This window comes from Chiroxiphia lanceolata, chromosome 3 (assembly GCF_009829145.1).
Source record: "Chiroxiphia lanceolata isolate bChiLan1 chromosome 3, bChiLan1.pri, whole genome shotgun sequence".
Taxonomy (NCBI): Eukaryota; Metazoa; Chordata; class Aves; order Passeriformes; family Pipridae; genus Chiroxiphia; species Chiroxiphia lanceolata.
Genome location: NC_045639.1, coordinates 116,054,716 through 116,075,294, shown reverse-complemented (window position 1 = coordinate 116,075,294; position 20,579 = coordinate 116,054,716). Strand labels below are relative to the sequence as shown.

Here is a 20,579-nt window from a genome sequence, read left to right as displayed (position 1 = left end):
CTGTCACATCTCCACATAGCTCCCCTTCTCAGGCTGCTGGCACTGACAGCCCCGTGAAGCAGCAATCACTGGCTGCAGCCGTGGTGGCACGGCCAGTCTCAGCGAGTGCCGCAGGCAGCTGCCATGGGAAGGCTGGCACTGGGGAGGCTTGGGGTGCCATGGGAAGGCTGGCACTGGGGAAGCTTGGGGTGCCATGAGTCAGTCAGGAGCTGTGTGCTGTTTTTCTCGCTTGTGGTTTCACATATTGAATCTGGTCTCGTGCCTTTCCTCCCTCAGCTGAGGGCACATAACAACCTGTAACTGTTGTTAGAGTCAGCAGGTCATTGTCAGGCCCTCTGCTTCCAGCACCCATGTCTGCAGTTCCCTGCCCTCCTGCACTGCCATGGTCTGAGAAAGAAGTGGTGGTTTGGGGTTTTCTTGGGTGGGGGAAGTCTTTTTTGCTTCAATACCACATCCTACTTTTACATTTAATGTCAGATCTTTGTGTTTCTTTTTTTATTTGGCCCCAGCCAGTGCATTTTGACAATTTTTTTGTGCCCTCCCTAGCTCCTCATCTCTGCTGTAGTATGATCCTTTGATTCTTTGTGTGTGCCTACTCTTGTATTTCCCTGGCAGCCCTAATTTTTTTAATGTACCCTAAAAAACAAGCCAGTGGGCAAAACAAGGTATTTGTCTTTCTGGAGCTGCAATCGTGCTCCCTGCAGCCCAGGCTACAGCCCAGCAGCCGTTGCATCCCATCCTCACTCAGGTACTTCCTTCCTCACCTGAGCAGGAAGCAGTGCAGGCCCCTCCAGCCAGCAGCCTGTCAGGGTGAAGCCTTGTCCCCTTCTTGGCCCTGCTGCCAGGATGTCTTTGCTCTCTGCAGAGACGCAGCTGTGATGCCATCTTCAGTGCTGCCTGCCAGTGCCACTGGTCCAGCAGCACAACATGGCCCAGCATGCAGCACTGGTTCTCCCTCAAGGGCCAGAGGGGTGCAAGGTGACCTTGGAGGACCTGCAGCTTTTGCACAGCATGCAGGAAGAGGTCTTCTCCTAAGTGCCAGACAGATGATACACATACATGTGCACAGACACACACAAGACCTGCAGCTTTGCAGGGACAATGCTGCCTTTGAGCCAGGATGCTTTTATTGAAAAGACCCTGCCGCAGGAGTCGCTTATCCCATCCCTTCCCCACCTAGTCCTGCAGCAGGAGCTGAGCAGCACCTGGAAGGAAGAGTCCTGAAAGTGCTTTTATTGGGAGGTTTATTCCTGGAAGACGCTGGATCCTGTGATGCTTGAGTCCAGGGCTGCAGGGCCAGCACATGGCAGGCTGCAGAGCAGAGCATGGAGGGAGAGCAGCAGCCAGGGCAGCAGAGAGCCTCCTTGTATCATCCTGTTCCCTCCAGCTGAGACCTTGCAGGCCTCACCACATTGCCTCCTCCAGGCAGCACAGGCACTGTGCTGCTCACAGAGTGCTCAGCAGCTCCCCACAAATAGCCTGAATGTGCCAGCACTGAGCCCTACTACAGACACGGTGTAGCCACAGCGATGCCCTGGCACTGCCCACTCTCCCAGCTCTGTGGGGCTCCCACTAGCAATCCCTGCCCTGGCTGCAGGCTCTGCAGGCTGGCCAGGCACTGTGCCAGCACTCACTTCTCATCCTCATTTGTGTCTTTGTCCTCTGTAGTAGAGAGAGACCTCAAAGTCCCTGTGTGGCCATGACAGAGTGCAGTGGAGCCCTGTTCTCCAGCAGCAATCCACTCTTCTTCCCCTGTGCTGGCTGGGCTCAGCCCCACAGACAAACACTCCTGCCACCTGGCCACAGCTCCCCTGGTAGCACTGGGGCAATGCCTGCACTGCCCCATCCCCTCAGCCTCAGGGCCCAGAGGGGAGCAACTCCCGTCCTCCACAGGCAGCCCCCCAAGCCCAGACAGGCAGCTGAGAGCAAGGTCTGTCCCGGGCTGACACCAGGCAGGCATCCAGTGCCACGGCTGCACCCAGGGCTTTGACCAAGCCAGTGCCCAGGGACGTGGCCACCCCTCAGGCCAGTGCACTGCCCCCTCAGCTGCCCTCAGCTCCCCCCCAGCCGGTGGTGTGGCCCCCCACCCGCTCTCAGCTCCGTGCTCCGCAGTGGCGAGGGAGCGGGGCCAGGCGTGCGGGATGGGCAGGGCCACGCTCTGCATGCATGGCTGGGAGCCAGCTCCAGGCACATCCCCGGACAGGTGCCCTCGGGAAAGTGGCAGTTCTGATACGTGGATCATCGCATGCTGAGTTCCAGGCTGGGCGCCTGGTGCTGCCTCTTCTTCCAAGGCCTGCTTTGGCTCTAGCAGGACACTCAGGACCCCAGACGCAGAGCTGGTGCTGCACTTACACCTCGATGATATTGACCGAGGGAGATTTCTTCTATGAGAGAAAAATCTGCTTTAAGGCCCTGCTTTGCTGTGCCCCTGGGATCAGACCCCTTGGCAGAGCCCCCCAAGCCCACAGAAGGCACCAAGACCAGCAGAACTCAGCAGAGCAGGGTCAGTTTGCAGTAGGGATCCAAGAGGAGGGATCTCTGGCAAGGAGTAATCAAGAAGCTCGAAAATCTGGAGGAGGGGAACTGGGGCCTTGAAGTCCCAACAGGAAGGTTCTGCTCCTGACATCCGCTGGAAACCAAGATGTGGAATCAGTGGGGCAGTCAGGCAACACAGTGAGGGGAGTTCCCTCCATTGACAGAGGCGGCAGTTGAGACACAAGCAAAAACCTAACACACAGTCCCATTAGAGCATCAGGGCTATAAATCACTGTCTTTGGCAGGTAACAAAGGGAGAAGTGTCAGGTGCTGAGGGATCAGCCAGATGAAAGTACTCCTCCCTTCCCATCCACAGCCTGGCACAACATCTCCATCAGGGTGGGGAAAGGGCTCTGGAATGACTCGTGTGGTGATAACCTGGAGTAGGCTGTGGTGAAGGCAGAAAAGTAAGCAGTGACAGACCAGTGCAGGAACCACAAGAACAGCTGCCCAGCCTGTCCACTCCTGCCTGAACAGGCAGGAGCCAGACCGGCCCATTGGTGCAGGAGAGGTGCAGCCTTGGAGGGGCATGGTGAAGGGTCTGTTACAGTGAGAGGACAGAGCGGGCAAGAGCCATCCCATCTGACATATCCTGTTGTCTCTTCCAGTGTTTCTCCTGCAATCACCCACTGGGCACACGCACTGCCCCAAAGAGACCAGGACTCACTGCACCCTAAAACCCCTCAGTCTTTAGGGTGAGAGTGTAAGCTGGAGTGTTTCTGTTTCTGGAGAGGTTCAGAACCTGTGGAGGCCACAAGCCCCAGCAGACATCACATGCCATCCCTTCTGCCAGCCCTCCCCACTCACCTTGCTCCGCAGCAGCCCTCCGCTCGGTCGCTCAGGTGTGCTGTGCTCTGAGGATGGCTTTGTCTTCTCCTTGTTGTTATTGGAGTCGTTATCCTTGATGATGTCATACTGTCTGCAGAACAGGGCAATCACCGCTGCCAAAAGACAGATGGGATGAAGGACTCCCTTGAAAGATGGGATGAAGGACTCCCTCGCACTGGCCGTGCCTGCCTCCCCTCCTTGCAGCATCCCAGCTGCAGAGCAGTGGCACCCAGGGCTCCCCAGGGTGCTGCACACCCACACCCTTCGTGTATCAGCCTGCACCACCCGAGGCACCTCTGCCCGTGAGGCTGGGCCAGTCTCCTTGGGCAGACAGGCATGGAAGTGGCCAAGGCCACTGGGCACTCGGGACATGCTCAGTGCTCACCAAGGGCAGATGCTCAGGCACTTGGAGAGGGACAGTGAGGTCAGTGAGCAGCTGGATGGGTTTTGGACTACCTCCAGCAAGGCACTAAAGTTACGGGGCTAGTGTTTGTGACTCTCACAAAAACCAGCCCTTGGCTGTTTGTGCAAACTGGCTGTAGAGTCAGTCACTTTGCCATGGTTTCACAGCACCCATCTCACACAGCATGTCCCACACCTGGGGACCCTGGACACAGGAGTATGGAGTGATGCCCCCAGCTGTGACTGTGCTGGTCAAACTCCAGTGTGTGTGTGATAACACACAGGCACACACAGAGTGGGCCTGACTCCTCTCTGTTGGCACACCAACCTGTGCCACGTTGTCCTGTATTTTCTTCCAGTGCACTAGAAAAGTGTCAAGGACAGGAAAAGGAGAGATTCCTGCAAGATACCACTACAAAATCCACTTTTCCTGGGAAGGAAGTAGGGGACCAATGAATTCCCATTCATAGCAGCTGCATGTGACTAGTCAGGAGCTGACTTACCTACTAGGCTCCCATGCTTCCAGGGCAACCTGCTGTCTGCTGGGGCACTAGCCTTAATCATGCTGTACAGGAGCACATCACCTACCTTACAGCTGCACCAGCCAGTGCAGCAGTGTTATCAGATGTCAGACACACTAGCTAAGGCCCAAGCAACACACCCACTCATTACCGTCATGTGGGATGCTCCCACCCTGTAATTCTGGGTCCCACACTGTCTCCTGCTCTTCCACATACTCCAGGCCATGATAGCTGAGCAGTGGCTGTGGTTGTTCCTTTTACCCCACTGGCTCTATCTCCTACAGAGATTCAATGGACTTACTGGAAAGGATGCCAGACCCACATCAATGTGCCTCTGCACTCTCTTGAGCCACATCCTCTTTGTGCATCCTGGATTGCACCTCTGCCCCAGCCCACCAGAATGCTGCTTGTGGCACTCACCTGCCCACATGAGCAGCACAGCCACGATGATGATAATCTCGCCTGTCTGCAGCTGCCGGTCTTTGTCCAGCCCTTCCATGGTGATGTCACCTGCAGAGAAGAGACCCTAGGCAGGGCTGGCAACAGATACCCTTGAACATAGCAACACTGGAGGATCTGAGGAACTCCAAAGGAGAGAAACCCACTTCCCCCAAACAAGGATGGATGTGGGATATCCTCTCTGCTGGCTGGGGAGAGGACATACATCCTATGGCTTTCCTGTGTCAGATTAACTATCCTTGCTACAAAGGCAGTCAGTCATTCCAACAGCTTGTTTGGGTTCACAGAGGGACTGCACAATGCATGCCAGTAATCACTGAGATCACTCCCTATGCAGGGGCCAGGGCAGGTCAGGAAGGCTCTCAGCTGAACAGAAAAGTTCTGAGGAAAGTCAGCCATCTGCTTGCCCTACCATACTCAAGACCCCCTCTCATACTTAGTGCTGGAGACAGACTCCTGTGCCCTCTCTGGGCATCATCTCTTGGATTATCTCTCACGGGCCAGCATGTAGGCAACTCCAAGGCAACAGGGATGTGGGTCGGAAAGGAGATGGTGGGGCTCTGTCATTTCTCCTTTGGTAGCCTGCAGGCTGGATGATCTGAGAGCCCGTTCAGTATTGGCTTCCTACAGGCAGCAGCTGTGCTGGCCACAGTCTGCCTAGCCGAATAGGTGCCAAGACCTGGGACAGGAGGGCTGCAAACCAGGGCTTGGGGACATTATCAGGGCCACAACGGACAAAGCAGCAGCCTGTACAACCCAGTGTGTCCCCAGCCTGCTGCTCAGGGCAGCACCTTCCTCACTGGCCGCTGAATCCCTGCTTGTCTGCTGTGGAGACCTCCAGGTGTGGCCCCACCAGCAGTGCCTGGACAAGCCGTAAGGAGCTCACCTTGGTTGGAGCTGTTGGAAGGCAGGCGGTCGGTCTCCTTCAGGGTGCGGAAGTGGACACGCTTGCTGGCCTGGCTCTCCCCATACAGGCCGATGCTCTGCACCTGGATGATGTAGTCGGCATCCTCTGCCAGGTCCCACAGCACGCAGGCACGGTTGGTGGTGTTCACCTCCCGGATGAAGCGCTGCATCTGCCCGTCCTGCCGCTGCCAGAGGGAAGAGCTGTCAGCCCCCAGAGGCTGCTCCCAGCTGCAACAGGTACAGTCCCCTGGCTGCAGGGCTGTGCTGGGCACACTGCCCTCACTCCTCCCTTCCCAGGCAATCATCCACCCTGGGGTGGGCCAGGCTGGCCGGCACTGCGCTAGGCAGCATCCCTGCATGGTTTGAGGGCCAGGTGTCTCTCTGGAGAAGCCACTATCACCCAGGGCTGCGCAGGTGGAGCAAGCAAGCGAAGAAGGGTTATGTCATGGTTGAAGCAAGATCTTTATCCAGAGATATCACAGAGAAGCTACTGGAGGGACTACTCCCAGTGCAGCCTGTGGTCTGCTGCCTCCCACCAGGATGGATGGCTCAGATGGGGTGCCCTGGGAAGGGCACCTCAGCAGTGCAGGTGCCCTTGGGTAGGTACCAGAGGAGCCTCAGACTGCGGAAAAAGGGCTGACATAGGAGCATGCTGGTAATCAGCGTCCCCAGCCCCCTGGGGACAGAGCCTGGATACCTGCTGTAGGATGGCATAGCCGATGACCACATCTCCTTCTGGGACGTCCCAGGAGACTGTGGCAGAGTTTGCCTTCAGCTGTGTCACAGTCACGTTGACAGGGGACGGTGGCCTGTCTGGATGAGCCAGGCACGGAGCAAGGCGAGGCATAGGAAAGAGGCAAAAGAAGATGTCTTAGAACAGGCACTCATCCCTGCACACCACCACGGGGCCTCTCCAACACCTGCCTGTGGCAACATGTTGGCCAGGGCTACAGGGAGCAGCTTCCCTGGTGAATCTGTCCCCAGGAGAGGAGTGGCACAGCAGGTGCATGAGGCTGAGCCCTGCCAGCCCACTGTGTGTGTGAGGAGTGTGCAGGCACAGAGCTCTGGGACTGTCCTGCGGATGGGCACATCACGAATCCTGGCACACCACCCAGAATTGCGTAGGAAACAGCCCAGACACAGCAATGATATACTGACTGTGACAGAAAAATGGGGCAGCTTGGAATAAACACACTCTGCAACTCAATCTGGCCATTTCCCCTGCCTGGCATTACTCCTTCCTCCAGGGTGTGGAGGAAAGGCCAGTGCTGAAGGCAGAGCTGGCTGTCCCAGCAGTGCAGTGCCACTGGCTGCAAAGCTGGCAGCAACGCTCAGCTGTTGCTGTTCTGCACAAAGCTGACCTGACTGACCCCTGACTGACCATCACCACTTTGAGATTTCACAGCACTAAGAGCACGGCAGGACCCTACGCAGTCCTGCACAGAAAGCCAAATTTTGTCTTGAAATAACACACATGAAAGACACTGAGGCTGCTGTTCGTGTGTCCTGACTCTCATAAACAAGTCAGTGTTGTTCTACAAGCTGCCCATGTAGCACAAAGTCAGTGTTGTGATTTATACAGATAGAAAAAGAGCCCCAGAGGGCACCTGAGAACAAGAGGAAGGTCAGCCGTGACATCAACAACAACCCCAGTTAGAGTGACAAGGAAAGGTGTTTTCTGCAGGCCAGCTATTTTAGTGCATTCATTCACATCTGAAAATACCCAGCTCCAGATCAAACCAGGAGAAGGCTGTGGTTCCCACTCCGAGAAGTTCAGGATTGTGGTCTGCCAAAGGCAATTAAAACAGACAGGAGAGCCCAGAAAATATGAAAAATTGTTCTCAGAGAGACCATGGGATTGAGTGTATCTCCAGAAGTTTGACACACCATCAGGGGAGAGGGTCACTGGAGACAACATGAACAAGGATATCACAGGGTTCTGTGCTTCTCTTTCAGAACAGGAGTCGGGAAAACTGGAAAAGATTCAAAGATACATTCAAATATTCTTTATCCCACAAAGAATGTCTCTCTGTAGTTTTGCCAGCAGGGTTCTGGTTTATCACTAGCCTATGAGAGGGAGCCCCTGAGCCATGTCTGTATCCGTGCACTCTGCTTTCCCATACGCCATCAGTAAAACAGGCTGACCAAAGCCACGGCCCCAGCCCTGGCCACTGCTCAGGGTGTATGTACTCTGTGGGCACAGGAGCTGAGCTCCCTGCAGATGGAATCATAGAATCATTAAGGTTGGAAAAGACCTCCAAGATCATCAACTCCAACTTTTGACCAAATAACCCCACGCCCACTAAACCACATCGCAAAGTGCCATGTCCGGTCATTTCTTGAATATTTCCAGAAGTGGTGACTCACCACTGCGCTGGGACCCCTGTTCCAATGCTGAACCACTCTTTCAATGAGAAATTGTTCCTAATATCCAACCTGAACCTCCAACTGGTGCAACCTGAGGCCATTTCCCATTGTCCTATCACTAGTTATCGGGGAGAAGATCCTGACCCTGGCCTAGCTCCACCCTCCTGTCAGGGAATTGTAGAGAGCAAGAAGGTCCTCTCTGAGCCTCCGTTTCTCCAGGCTGACCCCCCTCAGCTCCCTCAGTCACTCATCAGACTTGTGCTCCAGCCCCTTTCCCAGCTCCATTGCCTTTCTGTGGACACGCTTCTTTTCTTTCTTGTCATGAGGGGCCCAAAACTGCCCCCAGGACTGGAGGTGCCTTACCAGTGCCCAGCACACGGGGACAGCCACTGTCCTGGTCCTGCTGGTCACAGTATTGCTGACACAAGCCTGTGTGCCCTTGGCTTTCTTGCCCACTTGGGCACATGCTGGCTCATGTTCAGCTGCTGTCGACCAGCACCCCAAGTCCTTTTCTGCTGGGCATGGTCTGTTTTTCCACCCCAGCCATGGCCACTGTCAGGTCAGCTGCACAGCTCACAGCCCAGCTGTGGCAGCACCCTGTCAGCTGGCAACCAACCACTCCCCCGCGCTGTCCCAGGCACAGGCATTTCAAAGTGTGGGAGTCTGAGGGGCTGCATGGTTCTGCTGGCCTTCAGGCGTAAGAACAGTTGTCCTACAGCACCACTGTGCTAGCAAACATAGTGGGGTCAGAACAGCCCAAGAATCCAGTGGTGGAGATTCGTTCGAGAACCGATTTGATCTACACCAACCAGGATGTGTCCAAACCACTCTTGGGCATGGCCTGGGAGCTAGCACGAGCCAGAAACCATTCCTGGCGGGTAGCACTGATGTGCCCCCCTCTTTGGAACTCGTGAGCTTAATACTATGGATGTGACCAAACCCTGCCAGCTGGCCTCGGGACAAGAACAGGACACGGTGCTCCACAGGATACATCTACAGCAATAAATTAGGGGGCTTTTTACATCTAACAGAATTAAAAAGAGTCCTGAACATGCGCAATGGGGGCAACTGGACTCCCAACCTTTAAGTGTATGTGAGGAAATTAAAGACAGGGTCTGACATCTCTGACACAGAAGTTTGTGGATGGAGCTTGTAGCAGGCTCCCAGCTCTGCACAAGAATTTTCTAGGCTTCTGCAGGGAGCCCAGCCTGGCCCAGCCCAGGTTTTTGGGCTGGGGATGCTGAGACACGGCCCTGGGACTGTCACTCGATTATTTGAGAACAAAGGCACTGCACTGATTCACAGGCCATGCTGCTGGGTCCACCTGGGGCTGACAGAACTGCTCCAGCTGTACTTAGCCAGAGCTTGCACAGGCCCCGTGCAGAGACAACACTCACTGGTAGCAGGAGGGTGAGAGGATCTGGGGGCACAGCAGAGCCACAGCACACATGGCTCAGTGTGCCAGACCTCATGCATCGCAGACACACCTGGTGCAGCCTCCAGGCCAGCAGCCCTGAACCTGTGTGACAGGAGACGTGGTGTCCAGGCTGCAGTTCTGCATTGGAGAAACCAGTGTTCCTTCGTCAGTTTGACACTGAACGAACCGCAGAAAATACATTTCTGAGCACACGGGATTTGCGCTCCTGGCAGAAAAAGATAAGACAGGAAGCCTCAGAAGTCAAAACTTCGGAGGAGTTAACCCTGGATACGTGGGACAGTGCTTAATCTAAATGACCTCTGCTCTGCAGCCAGGCTGGGAGAGCTGTAGTTGTTCAGCCTGGAGAGAAGGCTCTGGGGAGACCTCAGAGCCCCTGCCAGTGCCTAAAAATTCCAAGAGAGCTGGAGGGGGACTTTGGACAAGGACCTGGAGGGACAGGACAAGGGGGAATGGCTTCACACTGACAGAGGGCAGGGTTAGATGGGATATGGGGGAGAAAGACTTGCCTGTGAGGGTGGTGAGGCCCTGATACAGGTTGCCCACAGAAGCTGTGGCTGCCCCTGACCTGGAAGGCCAGGCTGGATGGGGCTTGGAATAACCTGGTCTAGTGGAAGGTGCCCTTGCTCATGGCAGAGAGGGTGGAATTAGACAGTCTTTAAGGTCCTTTCCAACCCAAACCATTCCAGGATTCCATGATATGCAAGATGAGACCTCACTGAAAGTTGTTACAACAAGACCTCCAAAGGACAAAGCTTTGTGTATTGTCCAGCCAGCTCTGCAGCTGAGGTCAGAGCTGTTGCCATAAAGATCTGTGAATGCAAGGGCTCCAAAAAACATGCTCTCTGATAACCACGTTCTGGCTATAAAGCCAAGCTGGGCTCTTTGGGAAAAGTGTGCCACTGTTTAGCCTTGCTCAGTGCATTAACCACTAATGATTCTGCATCATTTATAAGTTGTCCAGTTTCACTTTTTATTAAAGCTGTATTACAAAAGGGGCATCCCACAGAAAGCACAGTCGCTTACTTAAGGCCTGGCACAGGTTTTCTCCTGCCTGTACAGCAGTGTGCTCCTTTTGAGCCTGATTAAGGGGTGGGAAGACCTGGGCTGTGTGCAGAAGCCAGTAGCACTGCAAGCCTGCGTTTGGGCACCAGGAGGGATGGCTGGTGGGCAGTGGGAGGGATGGTCAGTCGGTAGCTGGGCACGGGACCAGATCTGCCACACAGCCCGTCTCCATGGGTTAGCAAAGGGGCTGGACAGATACTCCTGACGAGGGATGCTGGCAGACGTGGTGCTGCAGAGGGACGGGGCATAGCTCCATCGGTGCCCTCCTCATCCTGCTGTGACATGGAGAGGGGATCACCCCTGCCCCTCGGCCCGTGCCCTTGGGGCTACGGCTCAAGGGCACCCAGATGTTTGCCCAACTTACTGCTGCAGCAGGGAGTAAGCACCAGACCGCACATCTAAAAATAAGTGGCCCCTTTTTAACACCCCTGACTGCATCTCCTCCTGAATCCGTCAGCACGTATCTTGCAAGGAGACGGAAAACACGGCAGAATGTAGCAGAACGCGTCTGGCACTCGCAATTCGATTTAATATCTCAGTAACCTGACGAGGGGCAAACTGACAGCAGGAGGCGGCTGCTGACAGCGAGTCATCCCGACGAGTCAAGGGGCACAAGGACAGCGGTGCCCTGGGTGCACTGAGCTCCGTGTCCCGGCGAGCACCGGCAGGAAGGGACAGGATCCCTGCCAGGCGGGGCCGGCCGCAGCCCACCGCAGCCCGGAGCGTCTCCTCCCGGGGCAGGAGCTCCATCGGGGCAGGACGGGATGCGGGGGCCGCGCTCCGCGGGTCACGGAGCGCCCGCGGCGGGAGTCCCCGGGAAGGGCAGCGCGGCCGCAGCCGTCCCGCGGGGAGGGGACACGACACGGCCGAAGGCACAGGGGGCTCAGGGGCCGCGGCGTCCCGGGGATGCCCGAGGGGTGCCCGGGGTCTGCGGCCAAGGCCACGCCGGGGACGGGGGGAAGACCGGCGGGAGAGTCCGGGGGGCCGTAGCCCACGGCAGGGGCGGGCGCCCGGCAGGGTTCCCCCGCCCGGGGGGCGCCAGGTCCGCAGCGACGCGTGGCCCCGGTGCCCTCCCGGCCCGGCCGCACTTACTGGCTCGCACGAGGCAGAGGTCGCAGCCGAAGAGCACCAGGACGGGGCTGAGCAGCGCCGAGACGCGGGCCATGGCGGCAGGGCCGGCCGGGCGGCAGCCCTGGCACCGGCCCGGCTCCCTGTGCCGCGGGACGGAGCGGGGCCGAGCCCCGGCCGCAGCGCGGGGGGGGCGGAACGGCCGCCCGGCCCGGCCCGCCCCCGAGCTGCACCGCAGCGGCTCCGGCACCGCCTCCCAGCCGTGCCCCGGAGCGGCCGGCGCCGCCCCGGCCCCCCGAGCCGTACCCCCAGATCATCAGCACCGCCCCCCGAGCCGCCCCCCCAAACCGCCGGTACCGCCCGCACCTCGTGCTGGATCCCCGGAGCCACCAGCGCCGCTCCCGGTATCGTTCTCCAGAAACCCCCGGTGCCCCGCCATGCTGCACCCCCAGTGACTCCCAGCGCCCGCTCTCCCCGTGCTGGGCCCCCAATAGTTCCCAACAGCCGCTCTCTCCAGCGCGAGAGGCTCCACAATCAGGGACGTGTCCTGGGCCGTGGGGCCATGGTCACACCTAGTGAGCACCATCGGCTCACTGGTGTCACGACTGCTGGGCACTGATAGCTGCCGACATTAGAGCTGATGCTGCAGCACAGTCCCACAGCTCCTCTGCGGTTGGGGGTGCTCTGGCCCCTCCAGGGTGCTGCTCCATGCGCACATGAAGACACAGGCATGGGCTGTGTCCCATTCCCAGGAGAGGCAGCACTGGGCTAGTGAAGTGGTAGGGAAATAAGAAAATGAACCCAAACCATCCTCTATTGCCTCACAGCAGTAACTTACAGGAAGGAGAATCTTAGTGGGAATCTATGGTTCCAAGGGGTTGCTAAGGTGGCTCAGCCTAGCTGTGGCTTTGGGCAGACTTGGGGGCTCCTGAGGCTCCTCCCTGCCCAGCTGATGTCCTTGGCTGCAGCCTGCATTGTCCTGGTCATGTAGCACAGCTGGAGCCAAATAGCAGTTTAGACCATGGCCTGGATGAGGTCAGCCCACAGCAAAAGTACATCAGTGTTTGCATGTGTGCAGATGTGGGCACATACATGCATAGTTCAGTGCACTGAGGCCCCTAAAAGTATTTTCTGGTCACTGCAGGAGGTCTTTCCTAGATATAGGAGAATCAGTCTGTGCTTTGGAGAGAGCTGTGGAAGACCAAGGTAGTTGTGGGAAGGATTTAATCTGCAGTGTCTCTGTGCAAGGGACGAGTTCCAGCCAAGTGGACATTGAAGCCTAGCAGGACTTATGTTAACTCTGCAGCTCCATGGCAGGTTGGATGGTCGAAATGGCCCCACCTAGGTTGTTTAATGCTTTTCGGGCACTCTTCATGCATCAGGAGCCTGCCTCCTTCCTGTGCTGAACTTAATTGCTATTGCAGTCCACAGTGGTGGGGAGCAGGGTGAGCCAGCTTTGCTTTCCCAGTAGAATCCTGTTAGAAGGCTCCTTCTCCCTCTATCTGCGTGCTGGAGAGGGAACTTCAGGAAAGCCAAGAGTAGACCTGGCAACTGCAAGAGGTTTTACAGGAACAGATTGCCAGTTGTCTCTTCTCTGCAAGACCCATTCTCACTTGGTCACTCTGATAACCATATGGTTAATGCAGAGCTAGCTGTTTATGTTAATGTTAACTGCTCCGTGGCCTGCCTACCAGCCAAGGATCCCTGGCTTGCCCAGCATTGCTCTGGCCTGCACAGGAGTGCTCAGATAAAGAGGATGTGACAACTTTTAAAAGACGTTATTTGGAAAGCTCAGTACTGTCAATTTTAGGTATCAGTGGGTAATGATTTTTTTTGACAGCAGAAACAACATTAGCACTGTGTGACAGTTTATTCTGCATCCCCCCAAAGCCACTTGCAAGGGGTTTGGTTTCTATGTCCTTTCCCTAGGACAGGACAGGCTCCAGGCTGTAGCCCTATTGCTCGGACGGGAGGAGAATCATGCTGTGATTGGGAAATTTTGTGTCTGACCACCCTGAGCAACCACTGTTGGCTGAATGGCATTCCCAGGCTTCACACACTCTGGATCAGTTGTGCTGGACACAGGGAAGGACATGCTGTGCCACTCAGGACAACTCTGTGAGCCCAGGAACTGTGCACAGGGAGAAGCACGGTCTGCTTTGGGAGAAGGGGACGCACATCTGTATTTGATGGGTTCAATCTATAAATAATAAATACTGAGAGAGCAAACTTTCCATACACATTTAATTATCATTTGAGTGTTTGGGGTTTTGGCTGGGCAAAATTCAATTTGCAATCACAAATCAGGAACTAAAACATCTAAATTGTGTTATATGCCTTGCAGTGCCTTGTACTTGGAATTCAGTGGGGAAATCCAGCAGTGGGCTTGAGATCCCATCCTCACCTCTGCAGCCTGGGCTGTGGGCCCTGGAGTCCCAGCCTGCCCCAAGAAAATGTGAGGTTTCTGGAGAAGTGCTGGCAGCAAGGAAATGTCCTGACCACGGTGCAGGAGTCTCCTGTATCTGCATCCCATCACTCTGCTGTCATCTTCCTCTGCCCAGTACTGAATACACTGGCAAGGGCTGCCAGCACCTCTGGAACTGACCTCTGTGTTTATGTCCATGGCACTCTGGAGCTGGGAAAGGTTTGGACTGATGATATGCCTGTCCAGAATCTGCCCCATACTGTGTAGTGTATGAATGTTATTGATTAAATGAAACCCACAAAGGATGCGTGGATTTTTTGTCCCTAATCTAAACCTTAGTCAGCTTTTAACTAGCATGAGGTGGCATTTACAGATTTATGAAAGGAATTAACATGACGTGACCTGCAATAGCGGGGTCCTGGACCTCTGTGACTGTTCCCTTCACAGGACACAGCACTCTTGGACTTATTTTCCCCAAATCAGCAAGTTTATGGAATGTGCAAATCTCTGTGTCCTCCATTCCTCTCTCTGACACAGCAAGTCTGCACAAGTCCAGTTCTGCCTGTGTCTGCCCCTAGAGAGTGGGAGAACAGTGCTGTCCCCGTTGAAATCCTGGCTGCAGAGCCTCCCATGGCCAGCTGTGCCCTGACTGTGCCTATGGAAGCAGCTGGCAGTTGCTGCCGTGACTCAGGTGGCCTTTTCCAGGTGAGCATTTTCCTTCAACCTGCTGCTGGCTGGTCTAAAGGAGGCCTGGGGAGAGTGCACATGCCAGACCTGCCCTGGTACCACCAGAGCCCATCTCCCAACCAGTCCCATGCCTACCTACCATGTCTTCTCACTGGGGTTGCCGTGGCTGCTGCTCAGCTGTTGCCATGTTCACTGGAAGAAAACATCCAAGGTTTTTGTGAGGGTTCATTCCCATCTACTTAGCCATGTGTGTGTGCTGGCTTCTGTATCCTATTTCTCCTCCATGGAGGTGGAATTAATTCATTGATTCCCTGTGATAATAATAATGGAGGGCAAAGGTACAGTAAATCACAGATATTTCCTATAAAGCTGCTACAGGAAAGTCCTCAGTTGCCCGAGGAATGGGCTCAGACCCATGACCAGGCTGCAGATATGAGCACTTTGAGACTTTATGAACTTTATAAAATGTGGAGAGTCACTCCGCTAATCATTAATATCCACTAACCATTAATAGTTCCTGATCCTCCTTTTGTGTTTATTTTGTGATGGCATTTTTTTTAACCATCCGCTGCAAAATTGGATTTGAGGAATTCAGTATGCCCAAGAACTGATATTTATATTTTTTTATTATCACAGGGTATTGTGAAGTCAAGAGTTCTGCCATGTAATTATGTGCAATGTGAAAAGTAATTTATTCTGTTGCATTTAGACCAGATGCCCAATTATTTCTTCTGGCGCTTCCTAGTTTCTATTGTAAGAAACAGTTAATAACAGTTCGCTGTGTATCTGCACTGCACCATCTGTGACAGGGCAGACTCTGGTCATCTTTCGCAGCTGATCATTTCTTTATACCCTTTTAAGACGGGACAACTAGACACCATCTGGTGTTTGAAATGTGGGTTTCCTGTGTGTCAATGTATTGATAACAGTGTTACCACTCAGCCCTTTCCCAGATAATTTATACCACATGAAAGCAGCAAAGCTGTACCTTTTCAGTCTGGTGAAGCTGAAAAAGGATCTAACAGGTCTATCAATAGCAAAACTATCCAGTACTGTCATGGTCAGTGAACACACAACTGATGGAAGTTCCTGAGCGGCAATATCAAAGCCCACCCCTGGGGAAGAAGTTTATTTGTTATTGCTCAGATAAATGCACAAAGCACTGAGTGTGGGGCAGAAAAGCTAACCCCCATCAGCAAGACAACGAGGAGCACTGGGCAAACACTGCACTCCAAAGTGAAAGCTGCTCTGCAGTGACCAGCTGCCATGCAAAAGGAACTGTCACACACCTCTGTAGTGGGCACACAGCCTGCCAGAAACCTGGTCTGGCTCTGATGCCTGATATTCTACCTGGTAGTGCTGGTATCTCTTCTGGGGTTTGGTGTCCAGCCAGGGACTTTCTTCCTCCTTCAGGGAGGGAGAAAACTCACCTGGGAATTTGTGCTGGGATGACTCTGGCTGGACACCGGGTGCCCATCAAAGCTGCCCCATCACTCCCCCCTCAACTGGGCAGGGGAGACAAGATATAACGAAATGCTCATGGGTTGGGATAAGGACAGGGAGAGCTCACTCACCAATTATTGTTATGGGCAAAACAGACTCAGTTTGGGGAAATTAGTTTAATTTATTACTAATCAAATCAAGTAGGGTAATGAGAAATAAACCCAAATCTTAAAATCTGCCCAACGCCCCTCCCTCCTTCCCAGGCTTAACTTCACTCCTGAATTCTCTCCCTCCTCCCCTCAGTGGTGCAGGGGACAGTGAATGGGGTCAATTCATCACACCTTGTCTCTGCTACTCCTTCCTCCTGAGAGAGAGGGTCCTCACACTCTTCCTGTGGTCTTGCATGGCCTCCTCCATGGGCTGAAGGTGGGTCTCTGCTCCCACATGGACCTCCAGGGGCTGCAGGTGGGTCTCTTCTCTGGGCTGCAGGAGCACATCTGCCTCACCATGAGCTGCCCCAGGGTCTGCAGGGGGATCCCTATTCTGGCATTTGGAGCGTCTCCTCCCACTCTTTCTACACTGACCTGCGGGGCTGCAGGGTTTTGCTCTTATGTACCCTCACTCCTCTCTTTGGCTGCTGCAGTGGTGGGTCCATCTTGGGGTTGGTTGGCATTGGCTCTCTCGGACGTGGGGACGCTTCTAGAAGCTTCTCACAGAAGCCATCCCTGTAACTGCCCCCCCCCCCCCAAAACCTTGTCACACAAACCCAGTACAGAATCCTTAAGAGGGAGTTTTGGGAAAAGCAGCTTATGGTGAAAGCCTAAATTAGCCTGGGTTGTTTAGCCTAGAAACTATGAAACCGAGGGGGATGTGCTGACAGCTTCTTTTTAAATGCCTGGCAGCTGCCAAGCATGCAGCATCGCTGCTGCAGAGACTGGAATGGGCTGTTCTGTGTCTGGGGTAGGACTTGAGCCTGTGTTGGCCTGGCCCACGTGGAGAACAGGGCTGGTTGCTCCTCTCAGTGTGAGACTGGGGGATGCTGATTTGGTTTCCAGCCTCCTCCCTCCACCTTGAGGGCTGTCTTGCTGCCTTTCCCCTGACACCTCCTCCCTGGCATCGCTTCTGACAGGGCCAAAGTAATTTGCCATATGCATCGCTGATGCTGGGATCTGCTCTCTGTGTTTGCTTGCGCTGATTGTGCAGCTGTTTCCGTAATCTGGGAGCAGAGGTGAAGTTCCCAGAGAAAGGAGAGAGTACATGGCTGCCAACCATCCTGGCTCTGCCACACACCTGCTCAGCGCAGTGCTGAACCCGCCTGTGCCACTGTGCAGTGCTCCACATGGACATGTGCAGAGCCAGGGGGGTGGGGAAGGAGGGGAAACCTGTGCAAAGCCTGTATCTCCCTGGCTTAGGGCAGGGAGCTGTCAGGGACATGGGACAATGAGATGAGGCACTGACTGGGCAGCCCATGCAATGGAGAGGCATCGACAAGTGCCAGGCATGGCAGTGGTGTGGTGCCATGGAACCTCCATCTCCTGCTCAGGCACTGCCTTAGAGTAGCCCTCACATGAAAGTGGCCAGTGATGAGAGCTGGCCAGGGACATCAGAGACCAGACTCCCTTGTTGGGTGGCAGGGACCCAGTCACCCTGGCTGGAAGAGCAGGATTTACCAGGCTCTGTGGGTTGGCTTTGGATCTTTGAGCCACCCACTTGTGCCAGGGATGTGACGTGTCCCTACAGCGGGCAGTGGGCTCCGATGCAGTGCCTGGAGCCAGTGCCAGCAGGCTTGAAGTGTCCTCCCTGATTTGCCTCTGCTCTGCACAGAAACAGTTCTGAAGCAGGGACCAGGGCCAGGGTGGTTGGAGTCTATCCTGAAGGATGGTGTTTGATGTAGGACAGCAAGACGTTTTGAAGAAGTCATGAAGTATTCTTGTAGGCTTTCAGGATATCGCCATTTTAAACACCAATTCAATCCATCTTTGAAGGGCTGCAAGGGCAATGTACAGAGATTATCAGGGCCCTTTCATTTTATACTACTGAAATTCATCTGCTGTTCCACCTCCCAAACACTTAGTGTTTTAAGGTGCTTCAGCATTTCTTTGTGATTACCTTTTAATTTTTACTGCTCAGTGTAATCCTCAAACCTGGCCTTCGTCCCTGCCCATTTACTTCCTATATCATGGGGGTAACATTTTGAACAGTCCAGCGTTAATGTGGATCCCTGTGGGATTCTCCCAGTGGTCTCACTTCCCTGAAAATCCAGATGTCTCCTCCAAATGCTTCATCTAACTGCCAACATGACAACCATTCTGTTTAATGCATGGCAAGCTCACTTTTCAAAGAGGTCTGGGACCTTCTCAAAATTTTTTAGAAATTCTAAATGCAGCTGTGGCAAAAAATAGTTGAAGATATTCAGCTCTGAGGTTCTCAGCATGAAGAGAAACGCTGAGGATGTGGAGCCGCTGGAGCAAGTCCAGAGGAGGCCATGGAGATGCTCTGAGGGCTGGAGCCCCTCTGCTCTGGACACAGGCTGTGAGAGCTGGGGTCATTCAGCCTGGAGAAGAGAAGGCTCTGGGGAGACCTTAGAGCCCCTTCCAGTGCCTAAAGGAAGCTTACAAGAAAAGTGGGGAGGGATTTTTTAGTAGGGCCTGCTGCAATAGAACAAGGAGTGGTGCTTTAAATGGAAGGAGAACCAATTTAGATTAAAGGAAGAAGTTTTTTGTAATGAGGATGATCAGACACAGGCTGCCCAGAGAAGTGGTGAGTGCCTCGTCCGTGGAAGCATTCAAGATCAGTTTGGATGGGGCTCTGAGCAACCTGATCTAATAGAAGATGCCTCTGCTCATGGTGGGGGCTTGGACCAGGTGACATTTAAGGTCCCTTCCAACCCAAACCATTCTATGATTCTATGTGTGGAAATGTCTTCTTTTGAGGTTTACCTGCTTACCAAGTACTTAAACCAGATGAAGTTTGTCTCCCTTTCACATCCTTCCTTTGCACATTAGCCATCTTCCTTCCTATAACCCTTATTGCTGCATGGACTGGTCTCTGCTTTCCATGAAGTGAAGCAGCCATCCAGGAAAATGGCACCACAGGTACCACCTGTCCTTGCCCAGGCCAGCAGGTAACACTGACTGGCTGTGGCAGTGCCCTGGGCTGTGGCTGCCCCAGAGGGAGCAGGGCCAGCCAAGGGCAGGTGAGGGACAGGCCCTACTGTCCACCCCAGCACACCTGGGGACCAGCCCCTGCTGAAGCATGCAGAGGACCAATAGCCTCCCTGGCCTTGAGGAGGAGCTGGAGGGAAAGCTGACAGCACTGGCTGTGATTTTCCTAACCTTCAATTTGGCTCTGTCTTTCCAGGCAATCACTGGAACTGTGTTCTGGTTATGGTGGCTCTGTGGCTCAATGCAGGCTATGTTTGAAGAATAACTACCTGATTTTTGTTACCTGCTTGAAGAAAGGCAGAGACTTCCTTCTGAAATGCAACTGCACCTTTTGAAAACAAAAGCCTCTGATTTAGAAGACCTTTGAGCATAATTCAGATGAGGTTTTGGACCTGATACAACATGCATAAAAAAGGGACGCTGTACTAATTAATGTCTCAGCAGAGCTGCCCAATATAACCACCAACCCTCAATCTCATTGTCAATCCTGCTGTATTTTAATTATGAGATTGACCTACTTAATTTTGAAGACAGAGGGCCTTCAGAGTCAAGCAACACTTCAAGAAACAGCATCATGCTTAATGCTGGTTTCCTTATCAGCATTACAGTCACACATCCCAGAGTGACATTAACCCTGCGCTCGCCATGGAGGTCACTGAGCAAGCACCGAGGACCAGACTGCTCTGGGAACTGATCCCAGGCAGCTGCAGCTGCACAGGGAAACATCCCACTTACATGTAATGTCACTGCAAGGGAAGTGGAGCAGCAGAAGAGCTTGCCTGGCACAGGTGTGGTGCCCTTAGCAAAGGAGAATGCCAAACAAAACAGGACGTACCCCACCCCGACACAGTGCTAGAGCTGACTGCATGGGGTACAGTGATTTCATCCTCAGGTGCCACACTCAGCATCACACTTTTTTTTCCATGCAGGCAGGAATGACAAGCTGCAGTGGATGTCTCTGCATAAGGTGCACCCCATTTCACAGTTTCCTCTTGACACAACAGCTCCATTTTTTTGGACATTCTTCTTCTTATTAATTCATTATTAAAACAGCTTAAACATGTCTAAAGCTACAGCACTGCACAACTTGCGGGGAAGGACAGCAAGTACTTTCCTGAAAACTATTGAATTATTAATGACTTTTAACAATTCTTGGAACAATGGGGAAATCCTTGAGGATTAAGAAAAAACAAAACAACCAAACAACTCCCAAACCACAATATATTCTCTCTCCTCTTCAAAAAAAAAACCCAAAACAAAACCCACACCAAACC

At 53.9% G+C, this 20,579-nt stretch overlaps 1 protein-coding gene and 1 long non-coding RNA gene across 5 annotated transcripts; one reads left to right on the top strand and one right to left on the bottom strand.

Annotated features, from left to right (window-relative positions):
- Positions 1-1,105: 1,105 nt before the first annotated feature.
- Positions 1,106-11,759, bottom strand: FNDC4 (fibronectin type III domain containing 4). 4 transcript variants are annotated; one of them, XR_004356320.1, is made up of 7 exons: positions 11,611-11,731; positions 6,349-6,464; positions 5,632-5,836; positions 4,707-4,796; positions 4,459-4,564; positions 3,343-3,476; positions 1,106-2,384 (listed from the first exon to the last, which is right to left on the bottom strand). XR_004356320.1 is itself a non-coding variant. In XM_032684049.1 (6 exons), the coding sequence occupies exons 1-6, from the start codon at positions 11,681-11,683 to the stop codon at positions 2,349-2,351; spliced, it is 654 nt and encodes a 217-aa protein (XP_032539940.1). In that variant the 5' UTR covers positions 11,684-11,759; the 3' UTR covers positions 1,106-2,348. The 4 variants fall into 4 exon arrangements, 2 of the variants coding, with proteins under 2 accessions (XP_032539940.1, XP_032539941.1); XR_004356321.1 differs by having other exon boundaries at positions 4,459-4,558; XM_032684049.1 differs by lacking the exon at positions 4,459-4,564 and having other exon boundaries at positions 11,611-11,759.
- Positions 11,760-12,498: 739 nt separating this feature from the next.
- On the top strand, positions 12,499-13,815 carry LOC116784762. The gene is made up of 2 exons (XR_004356234.1): positions 12,499-12,638; positions 13,516-13,815. It is a non-coding gene; the product is annotated as an uncharacterized LOC116784762 (long non-coding RNA).
- The last annotated feature ends 6,764 nt before the right edge of the window (positions 13,816-20,579 follow it).

Coding starts and splice junctions, on each gene's coding strand:
- FNDC4 (XM_032684049.1), bottom strand. CDS start 11,683: ATGGCCCGCGTCTCGGCGCTGCTCAGCCCCGTCCTGGTGCTCTTCGGC. Junction 4,797..5,631: donor TTCCAACAGCTCCAACCAAG/GTGAGCTCCTTA, acceptor TCTTCTCTGCAG/GTGACATCACCATGGAAGGG. Junction 2,385..3,342: donor GAGGGCTGCTGCGGAGCAAG/GTGAGTGGGGAG, acceptor TTTCTCTCATAG/AAGAAATCTCCCTCGGTCAA.